This window comes from Athene noctua, chromosome 1 (genome assembly GCF_965140245.1).
Source record: "Athene noctua chromosome 1, bAthNoc1.hap1.1, whole genome shotgun sequence".
Taxonomy (NCBI): domain Eukaryota; kingdom Metazoa; phylum Chordata; class Aves; order Strigiformes; family Strigidae; genus Athene; species Athene noctua.
The window spans coordinates 110,508,842-110,533,507 of NC_134037.1; the positions used below are offsets into that span (position 1 = coordinate 110,508,842).

The 24,666-nt window shown below is 42.5% G+C and overlaps 1 protein-coding gene across 3 annotated transcripts in view; it reads right to left on the reverse strand.

The window, feature by feature from the left end:
• Window positions 1-3,167: 3,167 nt before the first annotated feature.
• LCLAT1 (lysocardiolipin acyltransferase 1) overlaps window positions 3,168-24,666 on the reverse strand; it is a 121,022-nt gene continuing 99,523 nt past the window's right edge. For all 3 annotated transcript variants that reach the window (XM_074897338.1, XM_074897336.1, XM_074897337.1), the window contains one exon: window positions 3,168-7,372. In XM_074897338.1, coding sequence (XP_074753439.1) covers window positions 6,864-7,372 — 509 coding nt within the window. In that variant the 3' untranslated portion in view covers window positions 3,168-6,863. The remainder of the gene's footprint in view (window positions 7,373-24,666) is intronic.

Sequence of the window (24,666 nt, forward strand, 5' to 3'; positions counted from 1 at the left end):
AGCAAGATGAACCAGCTGGCACGTGTCCACGCAGGAGAACAGCAGTGGGTAAGGAAATGGATCCAGCCCCTCTCCTTGTGGGTCTCTCCAGGGGTAGACAGATGCAGAGAGCCTGTGATGTCAAGCGGTCCTCCATTCCTGCCTTGTGAGCCTGGCCAGCACGGCTTGATCCACGTAGGACAGCAGCTCTGGGATCACGTTCTCCTGTTTTAAAAAACTGAAGCTTAGAGGGTGTCCCAAAACCTTCTCTTTTGCTCCTGGGAGGGCAAGAGGAGAAGGAAGGCAGAGAGCAAGAAAGGAATCAGAAAAGTTTCATTTGCTGCCAAAAGAGACTGTTTTGAGCATTTCCTTTAAATTTCTGGTTCTGCTTCTCCAGAGACTGGTGTTAAGGCCTGTTAGAAGCAGCTTGACTTCAGCTCCTGACCTCCCCATGGCCAGGAATGCACATGGTAGTCTCATCTAACTGGGCCCCAAGTGCTGGGAGGGGACCCCCTCCTGCCCCCACAGCAGAGGCAAGGTTTCCCTGTCATGACCCTGAGGCCAATCTACTGGCTCTAATGTTTTTTGCCCATCACAAAGTACTGAGAAGTGGGAAGCTTTGCTTAAGTAGCTATAAAAAGGGCACTTCTCAAATGAAACAAGTTCAGAACTGAGCTTGAGAGCGCTCTTTGAACAGCATCAAGCAGGGAGTCCAAAGCTGTAAGAAGCAAACCTGTGGACCTATCAGTGTGAACATTTCCACTCAAATCATTTCAGTGGATAATCTGGAAGGAAATCTAACTGTGGTGGTGGGGAGGGGCACGACGAGGCAGCTCCTGGCCAAAGAGGTGAGGGAGCACCTGGCTGCCAGGTGATGCATAGATTACATGAGGCAGCTCTGCTTTACAAGTGATTTTGCAAGCTTCTCTGAAAGCTGGGCATCTCCCCAGGCTGCCGATGGGAATCTTACTGACAGCAAGGGGTTACTCTTCGTTAAAGAGCTCAGGGTCTTTCACAGCTGCCAGGACAAGAAACAGGAGGAGCTGTTCACATGTCCTGAAACACTGGACATCAAGTGAGAAACTTTAGTATGGAGAGAGGAGATATCATCCCGACTATCTACAGGCATGCGTGGGCAATGCCAGCGTATTTGGGCAGCCTGTCTGGTAAGAACATAAAGAGGCTCTTCCCAGGGCAGTCTGTGGGTCTCACTGTGAACCACCACCCCATGGAGGATGTTCATTCTCTATCCACTTTCTCTAAAGATGTCTAAGTAAACAAGTCTCTTAATGTAGACCTTTTCCTTCAGCCTCTGAAGCTCCCAACTGGTTGTACGCAGCTTCCCCAGTGCCTCTATCCCATTATCCCGAACATTTCCCTTCCCTTTGAGTCCAGTGTTAACCAGTATCCATTCCTCTCACTCATTAGACACCGAGCAGCTCACGCAGCAAGGCAAAGAAATAACTCAAGGGTGTAGAGGGCCAAACCAGGCAGTGGTGTTAGTGCCCGGTTATGGCTCTGCAGGCAGCAGTGCCCAGTGTTGCCTCCTGCTCCTCCTGCAGCATCTTCTTGTGCTCTTGCAGCCTGCAGCAGCTCATCCTCTTCTGCTGGGTGTCGTCCTGTGGACACAGAAGCAAGGCTAAGGCCTTGGTGAGGCTGAAGGTGCTTCTCTGCTCCCTGCAGATGAGGTTGAAGGGGCTCTCACCTCCTCACTCTGACAAGCAAGATGGAGAGAGAAATTTAGGGAAGAGGGTGCTGACCACCAAAACCATTTCAGTCACACCAGCCCTTGCCTGCCCACCTCTCATGCAGCCCACCATGAGGTATCTCAGAAGGAGCAAACACCCTTTCTTCTGCTCCTGTGAGCAGCAATGCCTATCTGAGAAAATGTAGGCAGAGTTTTGCTCAAACTCCTCTTGTCAAACTCCTGCATATCCAACCACCAGAGAAAATAGTCACTCTACATGAAGAATTCCAGAAAAAGGAATAACAAACCATATGGAGGCCAGACTAGACTAAAACAAAGACATCTGCTTAAAAATTCAGGGCCTATCTCCACTCCTGCTAAAGATGCTGGGACTTTTGAGAGTCCCAGCAAGGACAGAGGTGAGCTCTCTGCCTCTTGTGCATCTCAGCACAAACTCTCCCTAGGATGAAAGTCACTCAAGCATGTTATAAGCACAGACCGTGCTCCCAGCTCCCAGGAATAATTTCTGGTTGAGATAGCTTGCAGTCTGATTCAAAGTCCTCCGGAAATAACACCACCTTTTACCCGCTGTACTGAACTGCAAAGGAGGTGTTTGGGGCAGCTAGAGGGTGAAAGCTTTGGCCTCCATTATTATTATTTTCTATAATGGCAGGTAAGCCAGAGAAATTGATTTTTTTATTGCATATTTCACCTCTGAGGAAACAGAGAAAGTGACAACCATCTTTTCAGAGAGACAAGCCATTCAATGCAGAGCATGACTCATTTTGACTTTTGGCACCAATCTGAATGCTCTGAGCATATGTAGACATTGCAAATATCATCTCCAGCTGTAGACACTGCTACCAGGGTCTCAGTTTCTTGCGGTCTTTCTGACACATGCTCCCTGCTGGAGACGTGGGTGTTTTGCTAGGGCTGCTGCAGGGTGCAGCACTCATGGCAAGGCTATTCCCCATTAGGTAACGAGGAGCACAACAACTCCTGGCAATCACAGCCCTTGTCCTTCCGCACCAGATTAGCATTTAGACAATGGAGAGAGAAATCAAGGAGCCTGTGATCTGAAGTTACATTAAAGACAGGTCCTCTAAGAACGTGAACCATGCCACAGATACATTCTTGCGTCAGTAATTACATGGGTGGTAACAGGATATAGCTAAAATGGAGGACTTACCTCTGTGCTCTTTTGAGCCACAATATTGGTTAAGTAGCAAAGCAAGGCTAAAATTGAGCTGCATGTCTTGCACACATCCGTTTACATGAAGAATCGAGAAGGGTGAGTCTGGCCAGCTGCCTCTTTCTAACCTCCCATGGAGAGAAGTGAGCCATAGCACCCCAACAGCCACAAACCATGGGCTGAGCACCCAAATGGACACCAGTCTGCCCAAAACAGCCAGCCATATGATTGAAGATAAGGTTTGTTCCTTACGGGTGCATACGGAATACGTCACACAGTAAAAAGAAAACAGCAAAATTAAACACATGCAATGCTTCAGGTCTTTATTGTTGCTGTAGAGTAACTGGTACATGATTAAAACATTCTAATATAATCAGTGAACTCTGAAAACTAAGGCTTTCTGTAGGTTTGTAGTATCCTGGTGTTTCCTTTCACACAGTGTACATATAAAATCAAGTTATAAAAACACGGATCTTTTTTAAACAACACAGATTGATGCGATGCACAAAACTAGGAACTACATTTCATATGATCAAGACAACATCTTAAAGACCAGCTTTGGGCCTTGCAGCTTTGAAGCCAAGAGAGAAATGTCTTGGTCTGATGTCCTGCTACCCAGATGAGCTTGATGACAAACGCAGATGGCAGGATTTCAACCTTCTGTTCTGAGCAGAAAGAAAACCCTAATGCTGATGGGGAAACATCTGATTGAACAAACGAGAGCAGTATCCTCAAAGCATGTCACTGATCTCAAATAACATAAGCAAGACTTACAGGTCCCGTAGACAGAGCAATCACTGCTGAGCAGTGCGGCTGCTGGGACTACGAGAGAAGGTGAGCCATGACAAACATGCTAATCAGCGAGACAAGTCTCGGTGCCAATATGCCTTCCATGAAAGAGAGGCAGGGTGTGATTTCTGGAGTATTAGCACCTTTAACCTAACAACATTGAAAACATTTCAAAGTGATTTACCCAACACAGAATCATAGAAATGCTTAGGTTGGAAAAGACCTTTAAGATCATCAAGTCCAACTGTTAACCTAACACGGCCAAGTCCACCACTAAACCATGGCCCTAAGTGCCATCTTAAGTGTACTCTGAATAGGGAAACAGGGTAAGAACAAAACAGTCTCAAAAAAATCTGTATCTTAAAACCCTTTGTGTAAAAAGTTACATTTTGACCGAAGAGGGAAAAAAGCATTCGCAGAAATATCTTCCTTCAGTTCCTTAACTACTTTTTAAACAAAGAAGCTTCTATAGCCACATAGTTTTTGCTTTTTATTAATTTTTTCCCCATGCTTGCATTTCTAATTGAGATGGAAAATGATGCACATAATCTGAAAATTTACGTCAGTCACCAAGCCAACACCCCTCCCTGTGAGAGGAGGATTCTTCACTTACCATGTGCCGCCCCACATCATGGTGTCAGTCATTGCAAATGTGACATTAGCATCTGACAAGAAGATTATTCTTTCTCTTCAATCCAAATACATGAGAGAAGAGGATGAATTACAGATTTGCAGGATGTTTACCACATTACAGTAGGTTACGTGTTTGGCTCCAGCTGGGGAAAAAAACCCTTCTAAGGGTCAATGATGGATTGCATTTGATTTAATTTTCAGAGCCCAGCTCTAATCACACACAGACGTAAATTTTTCACTACTCCATGACCAAGACTCACACTGATGTTCCTGATACATCTGATGACACCATAAAGTTCTCTGAACGACTGAGAAAAGTAAAGCTGGTATTTATGTCACCAACACATATAACCTGTCCTCCGAAGTCATTCCTGAAGATTATGTTAAGGCTATTGGAGTAGGCTGGCCATGGTTACTCCTGGTATGAAAGCACAGCCATGGTTCAGGACAGCCTAGAAGAAGCCTTTTAAGACTCTTCTGCAAGAACCATAAATGAGGTTTTTAGGTTTTTCCCTTGCAGCAAGTTACCTGGATGTGCTGGGAACTGCACCAAAACAGAGTATTAGGTGAAGAAAAACCAGGCTATGTAGATTTAAGCTGCAACCATGCCTTTGATATCACAGAAATATATTTTAAAAAGTCCTCATAGTGCAGAAAGGACCTCCTTCCACTCGTGACAATGCAACACCAGTCGTCAGTCATCAGGTACACAAATATAAATATGAAAAAATCATTAAGAAACATAACCCTAAATATAATATAAACCTAGTTTTATTTAAGAAAAAAAGGATTAAGAAAATTAGAGTAAAACAGATGGCTTCAAGTACTTTTCACATAATAAACAGTTATTATAAGCATAGATTAAAAAATATTTGTCACCTTGCAAGGGACAGTTGAATAGAGGCTGGTGATTCGTTCAAAAAATGGCCTTTGATAAAAACACATCAGACAACATGTTTAGTGTTGGAATTTAGAAGAAAACAAATGTGCCTACCATGCTGACCCAATGACTGAGATATTCAGCACTGAACAAGTTACATTTTGCATGCTGTACTTTCACATTTCATGGCAGTGCCACTCAACATATGGAGACAGGCCATCTCGGTGTAGCTCAAACAAGCCTTCATCCAATAAATACTTAGTAAGTCAGGAAGGTTTTGCAGTTGATCAAGTGGTCTAACATTTTTGAGGCTGAAAAACAAATCTAACCCAAAGTTCTCCTAAGTGCTGGCAACATTTGTGTCTTTTACTATGTGAGCATAAACATTACTTTTATTATATATGACAAGGGATACACTTCAAAGTGCTTTGTCTGAGTTTAAGCCTTCAGATTTTCTGAATGTCATGAAAATAAGGCAAAGTGTTACAGTGGGAACCACAAAAGAACGCCCCGAAAATTGTGAAGGAGACTGGAAAAGCAATGATGTCATCAAGCAATCTACGAGAATATTGCAAAGCAAAGATGAACCTCAATTTTCCTGTGCTGTGCTAAGTCTGAAACCCATCTCCTGTACCTATAAGGAGGCAACCATTGCATCAGATGCATTGCAACAGGTCTGGCTGGAACAAGCAATCTTTCTACTTATCTACAGGGACACTTGAAATGCCTAAGGAACCAACGTGAAAACCAAACTAAATGCTTAAAAAAAATAAGATATCTTGCCTACTTTAAAAAATAAATAAAATGTTTTCAATCAAATAATGTTTACAAGGACAACCTTTTGAAAAACATTTGCCAGGACCTTAGAAACAGACACTTATTTTTGCCTCTACAAGAAAAAAGCACCAATAAACCAACAAAAAACCCCAGCTCCTCTATCCTGCAGCTCTGTATACTACAGTAGGAACAAGTCTCCCACAGCTAACAGGTAGACCAAAACAGTACGAAACAGCGAGAAACCAAAAGTTAGCTGCATAGGTCTATTAAAAAAATCAGTTAAGACTTAAATGGAGGCAGAGCCAGCACTGTTTTCAGTACTACAACACGAGACTGCAAGGCTTAAGAATCCTTCTGAGCGACCAAGCCAGAATGGTTGGATAGTGGTAAGTTCAGTAGTGTTTGGAAAAGCTTATGCGAAAATATTGTTTTAAAATAAGTTTGAATATTTGCAATAGAAAAAAAGAAACAGAACAACTTATCCTCCAACTTCCACCTACCATCAAAACATCGTTAAACTTACCAGCTTTCCAAATCCGGTGCTTACGTTACAACAATGTGATTATACAGAAACTGTACATCTGTCTCTCAGCTGGACAGTTTGGGTTTCCACATGAAAGTTCAGTGCATGTCACATTTATTAACCCTTATGATTGTTCATAATCCAGCAATTTGTTTCTTAATTACAGCAGAATGCAGTCGCTAGCTGCTTGCAAGAGCAATGTTGAAATTACATTCAGAGATAAAAACTACCATTTTCACATGTACCAATAACTAACATTTTTCTTTCTCTTCACAGAATCAAGTGCAAATGTCTACCAATGGCGATAGTAAAAGACAATTCTCATGCAAAAATTCTTCCCTGTGCATAAAATTTGCAGGACTTCTCAAAACCACGTATTTTTCTGGTTTTCCATACCCTGGAACTAATTGTTTTTCATTTTCATGTTGTGAAATTTCTGTTGCTTTTTAAAATACCGATGACAAGCGAGTTCAATTAGTTCCAGCCCACCAAATATCTTTTGCTGCACAACAAAGATGATGATCATGGCTGCAAAATACCATCGTGCAAAGCTGTACAGGTACAGCAGTGCAAGCATACCCAGTGGGAACAGCGTCCAATACAAGAGTGAGATGCACTTAACTGTGAGGACCCTGAGCTCAGATTTACATGGTGGAATAATGCTTTGCCCTGTTGCACTGAAGCATTTTCCACCTTCATAGAAGTGTCGGAGTCTCTCCTCTTTCTCTTCCCAACGTTTCCGGCACCAAAGCTGCAGCTCCTCCTTAGAAGTGGGCACTGTCTCTATGGGATACCTCTGGACGTGGAAGTGAATCTCCTTTGGGAAGTTTCCATTCAGAAGGTGCTTCTCTGTCTGAGGAATGTTTTGGGGGTATGCCACAGTTATGTCATGGATGGCATCGAGATTGTCACCTAGAAGAAAGGTAGGAGGAAAAAAAAGATCATTACAGATCATGCAGTGGTCAGAACACTAATTTGCTTCAAGGCATGATTGAAAACTGTTCAAATTGTGGCAGAAATCCCAAAGATAAGTTAGCTATGCAGAGTACGTTTTATCTGATAGAATCTCTAAAGGCTGAGAGGTCAAACCTTTCCCAATCATTAACCGTTCTGAATCTGAGAAAAAAAACTTTAGGAACAAAATTATACATGGTACAAACTAATGTAGACTTACAACAGTGAGAGGATAAAGTCAGATTTTGAAAAGATATGCATCTGGTCTTGGATAAAGAGCACAGTATGTGAGACCAATCTTCAGTTATTCATACCTGTGTTGCAAGCTGAAGTTGCTTTTAACTAATGAAATACAACTTAGTGTGGGTTCCTGTGAACACTGAGAAAGATTCAGTTTGATCTGGATCAAGCAGCATACACAATCCTAATTCACTGAAGATTGAGGAAATATATATGAAGCATATACCAGCTAAATATCAGGAGCTCATTAAATCCAGAGTATCTCACAAAGGATGAGGAGTATCTCTGTAGCTCAGTCAGAGCACTCCAGTTAACACCATTTCTTAAAATCTGACTAGCCAGTACTGTAAGGAGGTGAGTTGCTGCTTACTGCATTCCAGTACAGCATAAATGGTGGAAAAGCCCAGCTCTAAGTAAAACACATTCAGTTAGCTATTAGGGTAAAGTAAGTATAGTTAACCATTTAAAAAACAATTGCATATTAGAAATTCAAGGGAACACTGATGAAAAAACCCTCTACTCTTCATTACCACGCCTGACTGAGCCAACACTCTTGAAAGGATACCAGTATTGCCAAAGTGGGGCTTGCTAGTGCATCTTTGTACTAAGTATTTTTACATTTTGCACTTCCTAAATACCCTCTTTATCCCCCGGCCTCTGACCAGACATTCCTTTTAGATTTCATAAAATAAATTCTGCTAGTGTAAAACTGATCTAAAAATAGGCGCATGGTGCACTGGATGTTGCATAACTATTAAGTTCTGCCAGCAGTGATTTATCCTGCTGTTTTTATTTGGCTGGCTGGCTGGCTGGCTTGGGGCAAAATAGAATTGGAGACTAAAAGCTGTCTCCAGTTGCAGCGACTGAAGACTTTTGTTCTCACAAATGATGTCACTTCTTGCAAAGATGATCAAAACCCACTCTCTAGCCCTGCTCCCCCTTTTCATTTGCTCCCCTTCCCTGGCATTTTGGCTTTCCTTTACAGCTCTAAAAATGACAGGGACAGAATAGAAAGTTACTTTAAAAGGCCATGTTTAAAATTATGTATCTAAAGTTCAACTCCAAAATATCACGAGGGGGAAAAACCCTATTCAGCCTTTCAGAGTATTTTATAATTGTGCTGTCTTATAATGGTCTCTCTCAGACAGTTTTGTGGCAGGTTATTTGGGATTTTAAAGAGCTATATATGGCTCCTAGGAGGTCTATTAGAGCAAAACTCAGTACTCAAGCTTTTGACTAGCTATGGGATCCCATCCTATCTAAGCAGAGAATCACTGTATTCTGCACAGGCAAACCCTTTCAGATTTCCTTCCAAGAGATGCCAAAATTGAACATGTCTCAGAAACCCAGCTCTTACAAGGGAAACGATGGCCAGCCTGCTACACCTTAGCACAAAGCACTTTCATTTTGAGAACAGCTTGCATTTTTCCTCTCCCTACTCCAGATATTTCTGTTATCAGAATATACCAAACATCCTACAGGACTGACGTCCCTTAGTTCCTGGTCCAGCCAGAGGAAGGGCTGCTACATATGCCTCTAAAGAGATATCCATCTCTTTAAATATGTCTTCCTTCTGATCCTCCGTAGCTCTCTAGGTCCTAGTGGCACATAAAACCTACACGCTTTACCTCAAGAGGGAGACCAGACAAGTCCAGCTTTCCTGAGATCCTCATATGAAAAAAGCTTTCTATGAAAAGAGTTTTTGGCTACGCAATTTTCTTAGCCATCTTGCAGTTATTTGTATCTTTGCAGCTAAACAGTCAGTCTGCCATTACATGCAAATGAAAAAAACAAGGCTTTACACATAAGGATCACTGGTATACAGACTATAGGCAATAAATCGTCAGATTTACTTAAGACACACATTTTCTGACTCTGTGCAAGTGTTGGACTGGCAGCACTGGGCGGGACACCCTGCACCCACACTGTTGGTCTGATCCCTTCAGTGTGCAGACGTATTTCTGCCTGTGAATTCCTAACCAGAAACAGGGAAGCCTCTACTCCTTACCTATGGATCTGTAGCATCCCCAGATACCTTCCAGAAGTGCTTCACATCAGACTGTAAAAGGTCTACACTACATTATGGCTTCTACATTAGTTACTCAGGACAAAGCCGAAAGAGCTTCGTACAGGAATGAGTGCAGAGGAGGGCAACAAAGCTGGTGAAGGGTCTGGAGAACAATCCTATGAGGAGAGATTGAAGGAGTTGAGACTGTTCAGTTTGAGGAGGAGAAGGCTGAGGGGAGACCTCATCACTCTCTACAGCTACCTGAAAGGACATTGTAGAGAGGTTGGTGCTTGTCTCTTCTCACAGGTGATTAGTGACAGAACAAGAGGGAATGGCTTTAAACTGCAACAGGGGAGGTTCAGACTGGACATTAGGAAAAAATTTTCACAGAGAGAGTGGTCAGACAGTGGAATAGGCTGCCCAGGGAGGTGGTGGAGTCACCATCCCTGGATGTGTTTAAGGGTCATTTAGATGAGATGTGGGGGATATGGTGTAGGGGAGAACTTTGTAGAGCAGGGCTGATGGTTGGACTCGATGATCCCAAGGGTCTTTTCCAACCTGAATGATTCTATGATTCTGTGATTACTCTTTCTGCATTACAAATGGGGAAACCAAGGCAAAGGATGATTATGTGTCCTACTCAGTATGTCCAGCTTGAACCAGTACCTCCTAACTCCTAGCTGCAAGGTTCACCTATTAAAGTGTATTTTACACAAGAAGAAACGAAACTTCAAAGGTAGATTTAGCATATCTGAAAGCACAGAAACATCAGAAAGAGAGACCAGAATACCTGGTTTAATATGCAAGAGGATTAGAGCCTTTCTCAACAGGCCCCTTGTTTGGGTCATACATATTTAAAAAAACCACACACGTGGCAGCCTGAAGCTTTGATTCCTTGGCAAGGCAAGCATGTGGAAAGGACCAGCTTCAATCAAGTTTTCTACAGCTGCTGAAAGAAGCATGCCCTGCTAGTGTTACATGAAGTAAAGCTGTGGGATCCACAATGCACTCTTGAACAAAAAGGTTCTGCATATTCTCTGTTGATTTAGCAATGGCATCTTTTAATATGGACAAGGTCAACGCACCACTGTCAGACATGCTATAAGCAGATCTGCTAAAAAGTCACCACAGCAGACGAAGGCAGACCATTCGTGAGCAGGGACAAAATTCCATTAGGCTAGGTTTAATAAGGCAGTTTTGAACCTGCATCCTTGGCTAGAGCATCTTTCCTGTCTCCATTTCCCTCTGAAGTTAAGCCTGTTGCCTCTGCAGTCTGCAGATACCTAACAGCACATATTTCAGATCAATAGCAAGGTGTCAGTAAACCAGCAAAGTGATCCTAAGTGAAGACACAGGGCACTCCCTGATTTTAAAGATTTTTTTTTCCACCTGAATTTAAAGATCTGCTTAAAAAATCTGCTTCTGCACATTTTAAGAAGAAATTTTCCTAAGGGAAGACACATCATTCTACTTCTCTAGTGGGTCAAAAAAATGAAGTGGTGTTCATAGTTCAGAGCAGCTGTCAGTGGACAAACCATTTTTGCAATGCTTTTAGTGACATTGGAGGGATCTTTATCCTGTATGTATCCACATCCCATTGGGGAAGGAATGAAGGACAGGGGAAATCCAATAATGTTCACAGTTTTGCATCTGAAATCTAATTAAGCTAAGAAACTGCCATTAAGGCTAAAATGTCAGGCAGGTAGCCCAGGCCTTCAGGACAAAGAGACACCAGTTTCAGCAGCTTTACAGTCTCACAACTTTCCTCCTGCAGTAGTTAAACTATATATCCTATATATTCTGTCCTATGCTTTATAAAAGTACCTCAGGAAAGGAAAGGTTAGTACAGTGCTCAGGAGTGAATACAAAGTTTATTTGTAGTAATTGTTAAGTGGCTATAAACTGCCTGCCATGCAGATGATGATTAATCCATGTGGTGGTCTCCATTTTGGGATGACAAGATGCCTCAAAATTACTATTCTTTTTAAACTTTCTGTGCTCCAATCAAAGTTAGTTATACTTCAGGCTCTGTTGATACACATTACTTCAAGCGATTACATTGCACAGCTGGTTGCTTGGGGCATTGCACTCTGAGGTGGCAAAGGAAGAACTTACCAGTCTCATGACCAGAATAAGAGCAGAGAGAGATGCCTTCTTTTAAAAAACATTTCCAAGGAAAAATTAGGACATTTTCTTCTGCTACACCAGCTGATCCAGCAGAATTTTTATTTTATGTTAGAAGTTGCAGCATCTGGTGGCCCAGCAGAGGTGAGGCTGCTGCAACTCTCTGCCCCAGCCAGGAGGGAGTCAGCACGTATTCCCAATACACACAGACACACAAATACACACGTATAATGCACAGGCACAGCCAGCCAGCCATGGATCAACATGGACAGAAAACACAGCGCCCAAGCAAACAAAATGGCCTTATCGTGTTCCCCTCCCTGGTCGATTAGGATAAAGGTCTGTCAGTGGGAATTATAGACATATATACAGGTTATGGATCCCTCCAGCAACCGACCACAGACAGTTTACGCTGCATCTGGCCCTGGGCCTTCCCAGGTGTTGGCACCTGGACACACAAGCCCCTGGGGCCACAGCCCCTCTCCAGTGGCTGGTGCACACCCCTTGCACGGACGCACATGCACTGTTGATCCCTCCAGCAACTGTCCTTAGTAGCCTATCTTCGGATTCTCTCTTCTCCAGTTGCATCATGAAGAGACAAACATACAAACTGGTCTCAGTTGACCCCAGACCTCACAGTATCCTGTCAGTGGACTGCACCTTGCAGTCCCTCCAGTAGCCAAATTGTGACCATCTGACCTCTCTGGCATCTCATCAAGACTTGGGAGCCAGGCTGCTTTGACACCTTGCTCCCAAGCCTCTTACCCTCCTCGCCTGCTAATCCTGCTCGAGAGTCGCTAGTGACCACACACTGACAGATGCACCCACATGACAGATATGAACCCTAGTCTCTCCAGTTACCTGCATTTGGACCTCCATACGCACCTACAGAGTCCCCTCACCCAGGAAAATAGTTAGAAATGGGTTTTAATGATAAGATGGGGCAGACTGGGCTGATGAGGCGCAAAGCACGGCCAGGAAAATGTACTGACCAGCCTCATTTATATGGGACCAGCCCCTTTTACCCCTTATTCCTCTATTTTCCCAGACTTGTTCCTCCCAAACCACCCTCAACCATCCCTTTCTCCACTTTTGGTTCCTCCCTTAAATATCCCATAATACATTTTGCACAATCCCCAAACATTCCTCCTGGCCATGCTGTAGTGAGTCCCAGAGCCCTGCAAGCAGTAACACCCCTCAGTCTGTAAGGTGATGGACAGAAGCCTCTCCCATTGACTCACTGTGATGGGTGTCACCTTTGGTCCACTGGCTGATGGCTCCCCCGTGACAGCTCTCAAAGGAGCTGGGATTGGGGCTCTGTTTTTCCATCTGAGTTCTCCATCTGGGTTTTCCCTGCCTGCCCATGTGCCTCTGTGCTCCTTTGCACGTGCACAGAAAAACCTTTTATCTCCCCACCTATTATAAAACTATACAACCAAGAGCCTCTTATTAGGCTCAAAATAAAGATGTCATAGGTAAAATGAAAAGTACTTTTAATTCTGTGTGTTCAATATTACCATGTCATCACAGTATTTTAATTCTAGGGGGCAAAAAACCAGCCTGAATGTAAAAGACAGGATTAATTTATTTTCAGCTTCTTTCAAACACATTTGCAAAGAGAATATTGCAAGGCAGTTGGTGAAAACTGCCAGAAGTGATGCTCAGCCACAGCACAGCCCTAAATAAGTGGGCTGGCTGGACAGACCCATCCCCTCTGCTATAAGCATCACTTGGGAGCTCAAGCACTGCTCGTTCCTCAGTTATGATCCACATCAATGATAAGGACACTTTCTTGCTCATACCTGGGACCAAGCAATGCTGAGCAAGCTCACTGTGAGACAGAAGGATCTATACAAGCAGTAACTTGAGGGTCAGAATGAAGATTTGGAAGAGAAGCTCTTAAATCCAAAATGACCATCAGTGAGCCAAAAATGAGGATGCGCCCCAGGCAAATCCATGCAATGAACTGCTCAGACTCTCAGAAGCCTGGAAGATGGACAGCCAAGTCTCTTTGACATTAACAGTGGTGGCTATTACCCATTTCCATCCCTACCAAGGATCTCAGAAGCCGTAATTTGTCCCACTTTAGTTATTACTGACATTACTTTAAATCATACAAGGATTACACAGCCTCTTCTCCTGCACTGTTCCAGCAGAGAAGATGCTATTCTTAACCACAGTACATCACAGAACAACGCACCGATGAGTTGTTGAGCCAGAATGGGGAGAGGTATACTGAGATGCTCTCAACAAAATATTCATGATCACCTTAAAATAAGCTGACCTGTGAAAAGTGGAACCAATATGTGAGACCCTTGTCCATTCCACCTTGCACCACAATATAACCGTGACTGCTTCCTCCTGCAAAGCAGCATACACCTGTTCCCTCATCACACAGCTCCAGATGTATTTCCAGGCTTCCATGAAACACTTGTTGTAGCTCCCGCACCTACACCTTAGTATCCTCAATCTAACATACATTTCGGTTGGAAACCCAACAGAAGGAGGTTTGGCATTTCTGTAAATAAATGGATCAGCAACAAAATCAAAGCAGAGATGGAAACAAGTAGAATAAAATTAGTTATGCTTCACAATATCTTAGTATTGTACATTAGCTTTGAAACAAAGATACATTTTTGAACATTAAAACAAGACCCATCTAAAACTGCTTCCTGGGAAATATTACTGTCTTGGCTCCTGAGGTTTGAGTCATTTTTCTTTGAGAACACAGTATCAGGAGGGAGCAGCGTCAAGGATTTACAGCCCCTCCTGAGAAGTATCATCCTTGTGAAGATTTAAAACTTCAGGCAGCCCTCTTTAAAGCAGCGGTGTCAGCCAGGGTTAATCTAAATCACTTTCAACTCAGTAGTTATTGGAAATCTTTTTTGGGTAAGTGTAGCAATCAAATAAGCAAACAAAAAAAGACAGAATGATAATGCTGGCCTTGATTAACAGAGAAGAAGGATCCTGCATACCAATTCTTTCTCTAGCTATCCGATTTTCCACCAGCATTGTGATACAAGGAGACAGTAAGACCTTCCACCTCCAGACATGTAGGAGTTTAGGAAACAGCACCTCTCATCCTTAAGGGTGGAAGCCTGGGGAAGGGACAGCCCTGGCTGTTTTCTGCTCCCCAGCAGGAAGGAGCTGTGCTCTGGGTGCTGCACAAGGGGAGTAGAGGACTGCTAGGAATGGCAACAAGGTACCAACAACCTGACTGGTACAAAGAACAAGAGATATAAGGACATCCTCACAGCTATTAGCAATCATTAATTATTTTCTTAAATACATTTAAATCACATAGTTTTGCAACCTGATGCCTCATCTCATTAATATGTAATACAATGCCACTAACTGAAGTTATTGGGGAGGAATCTGCTTTGACTTTGAAATCTCTGTAAATACCTCATCTCATTATTTTAAGACCACATGGGAATGTTATCATCATCTAATCTGATCTCCTGAGTAACACAGGCCACAGGAGCTTATGCAGAATGCTTTCTGTTTTGCCACGGGACATTGCAAGACAGACATCCTGTGCTGCCTTAAAGCTTTTAACATGAGATAGGCAATTCTTCTAATTAATCGGGGGGAGGTGTGTGCGTGTACATTCTTTCAATACTTTCACTTCCCGACCATATAACTGCGCGAAACTATCGAGCTGTCTGTGTTCATGTGGTTGTGTCAGTCCGATCTGCCAATCTCCTAAATTGCTCTTGAACAAACTAAACCTACCAAGCTTCTGAAATCTCAGTATGAAGTGTGTTTTTAAAAGCTCAAATCCCTCTTGCAGCTTTCAATCTCTTCTAATACTTCAACATACTTTTCAAAGTGTGGGTGCTAGAACCAGGTAGTTTTCCAAAATGGCCTCATGAAGTCCATACACAGACATCTAGTACTAACATTTCTACTTGTTTTTTGGTTTTATGGCACAAAGACTACGTTCTTTCTTGTAGCTACAGCACCACTGTGAGAGCTGATATTTAGCCCTCCTTATTAAGCATTATAAAGCCCTTTGCCATATTCTAGAAGTCAATGGAGCCCGCAAGCTACAGTGAGCATGCCAGGACTACACTTGGGTAGGATTTGAAGTCACATGCGACAGGGCTGGGATACAAACCCCACCATTCTCCAATGCAAAGCCTGTTAAGCCTCCACAGCTGAACTGGGCAACCACCTCCCATGGAAACGAGATGCCACTGAAATGGTAACAGGGAGCTAGCAGGCACTGCTCCCTTGTTTCTGGGGAACTTCAACCAGGCGAGGAGAATACAGCCTGGCACACCATTTGTGAAAGGCACCCCAGTTGAGTTGGGGCATGCAAATAAGCTACGAGCCCGAGATCCTCACACCCCAGGCTGGTGCCTGCTAATCGGCTTCACCTTTGCTGCTTTAGCACATCTCTCCCCTTGCCCTCTCCATGAGTCAGAAAATAAAGAGGACTGCAGTTAAGCAAACAGTAATTTACCTAAATTTCTTTTTTTAATCACCATCACTACACTGAACTTGTAATGCCAATAAAATCTAATCAACTTAACTGTCTCTTACAGATTGAGTAATTCTTTGCGGGACTATAAACCAGTGTTACTACAGCAGCAGGAGTGGATGTCCCTCTTTTCTATTTGAACGCAAGGGATGCCCTTTTCTTCAGCAGACATACCTGTCAGCTCCTTTTCTCCTCTCCACACCAAATCAGAGCTACTACAAGAAGGAAGCCACGGTGTAGTTCAGTAATAGTATGAGAAGTCAGCACTGTGGAAAAGCTGGGAAAGCTAAGAGCGGATCAGGAAATATATTATCCTGGTCTGCAAGTTAAGAACTATCATGTGCTAAATTGATTCTTAGTTTGCAGATTAAACTATACAAAAATACTTAGGCACATGTCAAGTTGAAGCAAAATACAGAGGATTTAGCTCATAATTACTGCAGGCATTGTTTGCACATCTATGCTTTAAGGGATAGATACAGCTATGGGTTGTGGTGCTGGATGTCATGTGTTTCAGAACCGCTTACAACCTCCATTTAGTTTTTACAGATCCAAGTCTATCTCACCACCTCCCTGGACAGGGGCCCTTTGACCCAGCTGCTACCAAAGCCTCGGCCAGCTCATCTGGAACACTGCACGTGGCTCCTGGGCACCACTGTCAGCACAAACTGGATGACTTCAGGAACCCAGTCGGCTCGTTTAAAAGAGGAATCTCTGGGCAGGAGCATCAAGGATGAGCGGGGTGAAGGGGGGACCCAGCCATCACGATGGGGAACCCGCCAACCCAGTGGCTCCACCCATGAGACTGCCTGGGGGCTGCTGCCCTTTGGTGTTCCCTCCCTATCTCTGACCAGTTATTTTAGGAATTGCAAAGTAAAAGCTGGCTGAGCTATAAATATAATACAAAATATGTGGAGAGGAGGGATAAAAGGGTTGGAATAACAAGTTATTTTCAGTCACTAGGGATGACCAGGCATAACTGACTCACCACTCTTTACTCTAACATTCCCATACTATATTTATCAAATCCAGACCACAGAAATGCCATGTTTATTCCCCTGCCTGCGTATTTGCTCTCCCCTGGCCTCCTATACTACAAGTCTGTTCTACATACACAGATGGGATTTGGTTTTCATAGTTATGTTACATGTTAGGAAGGAGAAAACATGTTGTTTCTAGACTTACAATATACGACTACTTTTTCATACAGAAAAATTACATTTCACATAACAGACACTGATGCACTGGTATGTGACTCTCCAACTCCACTAAGCTATAACATTAATTTCTTGGCAAACAGCCAACAAACTCAGACAAGAATCACAATTATGCTTGAAATTAAGATAATTTACTATACTGCAGTGAAACCCTTTTAAAAAGCATCACATGCACTCTACCTTGTCGTGATAAGATGTCTTGCTAGACAGGCAAACATCCATAAATTAGGAAACAGCTCCTTTAAAATTATTTTTAAAAAGAAAGCTAAACTAGTCATCCAAGTATTTCTGGGAAGCTAAGTATCAAGACAATTAAGCAAAAATAAGACATCAAAGACATAAACCATACACACATGGAGAGCTTATCCTTATCTTTAATCTAACAGACTATCCACCTAATTCTTCTGTTACTTGTTGGGCATTTGAAATCACTGGGAATCTGAGAAAGAAGTCATCCACCCTGTATATTTCTTTGCTTTCTGCCTGGACGAACAATCTCTCTCCAATGCAGATGGAATTAAGCATCAATCTCTACAGCAGAAAAAACATCCGTATTTGAGGTAATCCAGTTCTGACAGAATTCAGCTACCGCATCTGCAATTTCCACTGTCATTTCTGACTGGCCTCCCTGAGTTAGCAGTAAAGCAAAACACTCTGGAACAGTTTACATACACAACTGCCATACCAATGATGTTCAACACTGTAGGATGTTACTGCTAGTTAAACAACGCAGCTAGCTTAAAACCTGGAATTTTTGGAAAAATACTAGGGACGTAAGGGATTGCAGTATGTATGAACTGCCATGTTGTAGCACAAAAGTGTATGTTAGTTTTCAGGATCCCAGTTAAAATAGGGGCTACCTATTTTAAATTAAATTAAAGGGGCTCCCCTTCCCAATCTTCCTGATCATTCTATAAGACGTGATTTACTTCCCCCAATTCTTCCACAATTACTGCTTATACTCTTTTCAAATACTTTTTTTTTTTTTCCCCCAAATAGTTTTAGGATTTGCCAGGATGTAGGGTAGGGATTTTCTCGTGATTTTCTTCAATTTTTAATAATTTTCACAGTCTTAGACAGAGAAACATTAGACCCCAATCAATCTGCAGACTGACCATGCAACTTGTTTTGAGACTTTATTTTTGTAAAGTCATTACAAAACTAGTGAGAGACACTGTGAGGGAGTAAGCAGAGAAAAGTAATTCACCGTAGCTATTCAGAAGGAAGCAGTTGTGGCAGTTCTCACTCAGTAGTCAACAGATCAAAGTGCATCCTATCTCCTCAGAAATGCCATGGACTTCTCACTTATTTCATGCCAATGGAAGGATGGTGCTATGAACAGCATAACACCACCCAGTGCTGTATTACAACTGTAGCAATTGTAAGTGATGACTACTAGAGAAAATAGACTTTATTATTGGCTTCTAGTGCATTACATCTATTCTTTTATATAATTCAGATATAAAGTTCAGCTTACTTTCCTCACCTTACTCTAATTCAAATCTTTTTTTTAATCGCTACAGATGAGTAACCTTACGTTAATTCAGTGCACTTTGCTATCTGTTCTTACCACTACCCAAAGTCAACCGCTAGAGAGTACTCTTTAGCTGTTTAGTGACCTGACACTGTTTTACAACCCTGCCCTCTTCAAACTGTCCCAGGTGTCACTCATGGTTAGGGCAGACTTCAGCAGTCCCAGGAAGAGCAATCTGGAATTAGGGGTCAACTTTGTTTCCTTGCAATACAGAAGATGGGCTAGATGATATACCCAGTACCATTATATTTGGGATACACAAGAAGAAACTGAAAATGCATTCAAACTTCTGCGAGATTCAGTATTACAAATATGGCCCATACAAAGACAACACACTAGATGAAAATGTACCCTGCACCAAAAATAGAGTATGAACTAGATGTTGAAAAAACACCTGCTAGCAGCCACCTCAAATATTTGGATGGAGTGCTTCCGCACACATCCTGAGCCAATCTCTTGCGTTTCATGCCTCACTGATTAGTGCTATTGCCATTCTTGGTCACAGTGGTTTGTTTTCATTTCTGTGTACAAAGCAAGAGGAATGCAGAACAGCACCAGGAGCCTGACAAGAGGCATAATTTCAGCACACAGAAAATTGTGAGGCTTATTAACTTCTCTCTGATAGATATATATACACTAAAGCCACATCATGCTTTTCCTCTACCTTGTTTTAAACCCAAGACAGGGATTTTGCTCTGAAAACATTTCATACTCTGCCATTAGGAGAACTTCTATCAGAAATGTCCATTTTATTATCTGAATTTGCAGTTGAGGCATCTTTACATAGAAACAAACTCATCTGTACATCTCCCCGAGTGAAATCAGTTTGGTGCAGAAAAGCACCTGAGTTTCAATTAAACAGCAAAGTCCTAGTCGTGAAATAGTCAACAGAACAGAGCCTCTAACATACTTAATCTTCTGTTCTTTACTGTAACCCTCTAGATGTAATTTAACCATTTGCTATTCAATTCTAACACTACTAATTCAATTTCCATTTTTTTCCCTCCCCTGACCAACCACACAAACCATAGAGCCCCTTGATAAGTGAATGTAAGGCACTGCGCACAAGTCATTTATTTAGACCCGTGACTGCCTGTACCAAGATATGAACTTATTGTTCCCAATCCCCAGTTTCTACCAGACCATGACACACACAAGTGGACAAATCTTATTAAATTTAATCAGCCCAGTACTTGGGGGAGCCATCTTAATCAGAAAGGGATTTAATGAAAAGCCGCAACTTCAATGAATACTCTTTAATTACGACTGACTAATATTTATCCACAAAGAGGAATTTGTTTCAGGATTAGTCTGAGACCTGGAAGAAGCCAAAGACATCAATTTAATAATGGAATGCCTAATTAAAGTATAATGGAAACCTAATTGTGATACACTGCTTTGTAGCGTACATGATTTATTTAGAACAATTGCTTTTCACTGGGCTCATTAGGGAAAGTTAAACAAAACACAATAGTAAAAAAGAAGATGGGAAAAACAGACACACTGGAACTTCCAAGATGATTATAATCAGCTGATGAAAGACAGTGACATATTTGTCAGAAAGCACTGCCACCCCTCCCCTCCACAGGCTGTGGTTAAAATTTCTAAAAAGGATAATGATTACATAGCTCCTTTCCTCACTAACGACATGGGATCAGACACAAAGCCTGCCGCAGCTACTTGGTGGAGCTCCTCTGATGGAAAGGAGCCATAAAGTTGAAGAGTCTGATGGCCTCTGGATCCTCCTCATGCGGAGGAACCTCACGTAACATGTGCACCCTCTAGGCCGCTACAGAAGGAGAGCGGACAGGGAGACCAGCTAGCGCAAACCCCTTCCAGCCCTTCCTACCTGCAGCCTGTGGGTATAACTGGGTGCTCTCGATCAAGATGCACTTCTTTAAGAAGGTATGGCCCTACGGGTACTCAGAGCACATAACTGAGTGTCTCCTATTTAATTTCCTAAATAGACACCAAAAAGCTGCTCAAGCCATTCTTATTGTAAAACCAAATATCCTCCTGATAGCATCCTTGATGGCACTGGGGTGGTGGTCCCCTCAGTAAAACGGGCCAGCTGCTACCCACCTCATTCAAGCTGTGCCAAGGTGAAGAACATGCACTGTTTACCCTACATCGCACTTCTATGGTGCCAATACAAACATCGTTTCTTCCCTTCACTGGTAAAGTGCTAGGAAAAATGAAGCATGGGAAAGGAGTCTCTCCTCCACCCTTCAGTGCCCTGCGGAAAACAGACATGGGAAGGTTCAGGAGCAGATGAGCTTCCCCTGATGGTGGCTGCTGGAACCACTAATCAATGCCCTTAGCTCCAGCTCTGTTATGTTTAACTGGTGATGTGAGAATGGCTGTACCAACAGAAGCTACCATCACAGTGTCATGGAAAAGAAAAAGGAATGCTAGATTCCACAGGATCTGTGAAAACACAGCATCATAGCTTTGCAGATGAATGAAGGATTGCACTAATTTTAAATGCACAGCAGCTAAGAGATCTGTCTCTAGAAATAAAATGATTTGCTAATGGTTTTGTTCCAACTACTGATGTTCATAGGGATGCTTAGAAAAATTATACTCAAGTCAATCCTTTGAATGAAAATGAGCAAAGACTGCTGAGAGTGCCTGAAAAGTCATTCCTGTGCCCAGACGGAAGCTGAATTTCTCGGCATCCATCTTGTACTTCCATGTGTGTGATGGTGTCAGTCTGAGAAGTGAAAACTGAATTCCTACCTCAAGGACAGCAAGAGTGTCAGATATAAGCCAGTGGTTCATCTTCAGATTTGAGCTCAGTATTGCAAGAACAAGGTTGAGGGAGGCCACTTACCCCAGTATAGAATGGCCCAACACTGAGCCAAACATACTACTCTGCTCAAGGGAAATAAGACCAGGTTTTGGCTCATAATCTATGCATGGTACTTCATGTTAAAGACGTGGGCTGCAGTGGTCTGCTGGTTTTTTTATACAGATCAGAAGGCTGACAGCTGAAGCCACGGGTAAGAAAATGTTGTAAGTCCTTCTTGTACAGGCCTCTTTGTACAGAAGCCTATAATTGGTTTCCTGAAAATATCTGCTATAAACTTCCATCTCTGAACTCTGGTGAAGCTTTAACTCTGTTAGTATTGTGTGCTAGAAAGCTCTGAGAGCAGTCATTACTAATGTTTTTAACACTCCTTTTTGACACAAATATGAATATGTACATAACTAAACCACAATGAATAAAATCAACTTAGGCAGTTAATTTTATTTCATAGGAATTATAGAAACAAATGGCTTCCAAGTTAAAAAGTACATTGTTGCCAGCACACAATTGTTTTCCTATAAATATTTTAACTTGGGAAAAATGAAGCCCCCTAATTTTCACACAGTGCATTGAGAGGACAATGCTTAATTAAGGAGAGAAGCTATTCATTGTAGCAGAAAATGCTGTTGAGCTATGTTTTCCATAAATACAGCAAAGTGTATCTAACACATTTGAGTTCAGAAACACTTTCCCTCAAGGCTGCCTGAACAATGTCTCTGCGTGTCGTTTCCCCCATGCTTACCACTGAAAGCACAAAAGTCATCGTACAGTCCTCACTCCACAGCTTCCTGCACTGGGAGATCCCAAGGTGTAAAGGAACAGCAAACAGAGATTGGAAACACGCACATCAGTAGCACACCCTAGAAAACTCCGTGTTCTTCAGTGGTACCTTGATATTTTCCCCTCAAGTGCTTGCGTATGTAACGGTTCGCTACAGTCAACATCCAGCCTAGCTAGTCTCAACGGCCAGGAACAAGCTAGACACAGACTTTAGGTGAAGACTGCTATTCTCACTCATATTCGGTCTACGGAGACAAACAACTGCGGAGAGCTTCAGCCAGGAGGGAATGGACAAGATCCCTCCTGACCACCAGTAAAGGCACCAACACCTCTGCTCTGGAAAAACGAGTTAGGGAAGAGGCCTGGCCCAGGGCTGGTGGAAAACTCTGAACTGCCTGCAGAAAGGCTTTGCCATGGTACAGCACAATGTCTTCATCAGCCAGGAGCAACTGTTTATCTGAAGAGCATAATCTCTCATCTGAGGAACAGATAAAAGTTAGTCTTTTCAAGAGCTGCAGAATGATGAACTGCCAATTGGTCTTTCACAAATAAATGATGGGGCTATGAAAAATCCAGGGTAGCTTGGTTGAGTTCAAAGACAGTTTAGCTCTGAGAGGTAGTTCTGGTAAAAACCTTTCTCTCTGTGGGCAAACACAAGCAAAGGAAAACTTCAGCAGCTTTGTTACACTTTTTGAAACATGGAAAGCATGACAGCTGCTGAAACCCAAAGTCCACCACTCATCTCAGTACATTTTCTGCCTAAGCAATGGTGACACAAACTAACTCCCACCAACTCTTCCATCTGCCCTGCTTCCAAGAGCATTAAAAACAAGTAAACAAACCAAACAATAAGTAATTATAGCATGAATATCTCTAGAACTACACATAATTAGTGACAGAGGCAAAAGAAATACAAAACAAAAAAAAAGCTCTTATTTTTATTCTCCCAAAGCCATGTCAACCTACAGTCATAAGTTCACTGAGTGACAACAGCAACTTTAACTATGTTGCTCTATTGTAGAAATGGCCTTTCAAATGTCAAGGCTGACAAAAAAATTCATTTGGCAAACTGACAACTTCTGTTCAAATGACTGTAGTAACTCATGTTTAAGTGGACTGCACACCAAAGTGACAAATTCTTTGATTAGTTTATAAGATATATTGTATGTCAAATCAAAACACAGCGTTGGAAGAGCGAATATGCTGCTGCAATAACAACTAATGTCTCAGAGAGGTTACAAAATGGAGTATTTTTCTGGATCAATCTGTGATCTGAGAAGTCGTCATAGTATCACTCCACTCTCACCAAATGCAGACATGAATGAATAATTCTATCCATAGAGTAAAACCCTGGCACACTGTGGCATTTTAAATTGACTAGTACATTGAGTTATGGCACTGCCTGTGATGAAATAAAGTTGTAGGCAAGAGCTCAAAGATGGAAATGAATTGGCTACTGTCCACCTGTCTTCACTGACTTTCAAAAAACTCCTTGACACCATGAGTGACAAAATAGGTACCAAGATGGTTTTAGACTCATCGGTAAATTATCTTTCCTAATCTGAAACAGGAAACTGACGGAGGTCTGGAAGGCTAACTTTACTGTATTCACATCTTTAAAGCTATTTTGGCTACTTGTCAGTTAAAATTACAGAGCATGTTTCTGTTTTGCTCCCTGAGCTACACACCTTCAACAGAACTAGCAGAGATGTGTATGGTAGTACACTGATACAGCTGCATCTACACCGCTCTCCTGGCAGGCATGAGGACAAATTAACTATCTGTTCCCAGTTACTTATCAGGAGCATCCTCCTGGGGCTTGCTACAGGAAAATCCCACTGGCATTCCCAGAGGGAAAATTTCAGATGTGTCCAGTGCTTAGGAAAAAAACCATCTCCTTTATTTGCTGGACAGGGACTTGGCGGTCTTTGTCCTTCAGCCAGGTCAGCATCAGGCAGGGTACATACATTAACCAGGGTCCTTCATAGAAAGGCCTTGGCACCACCTGCCAGTGGGTGCTCAGTGGGATTTGTACAGAGCCTAAAGTGACAGCG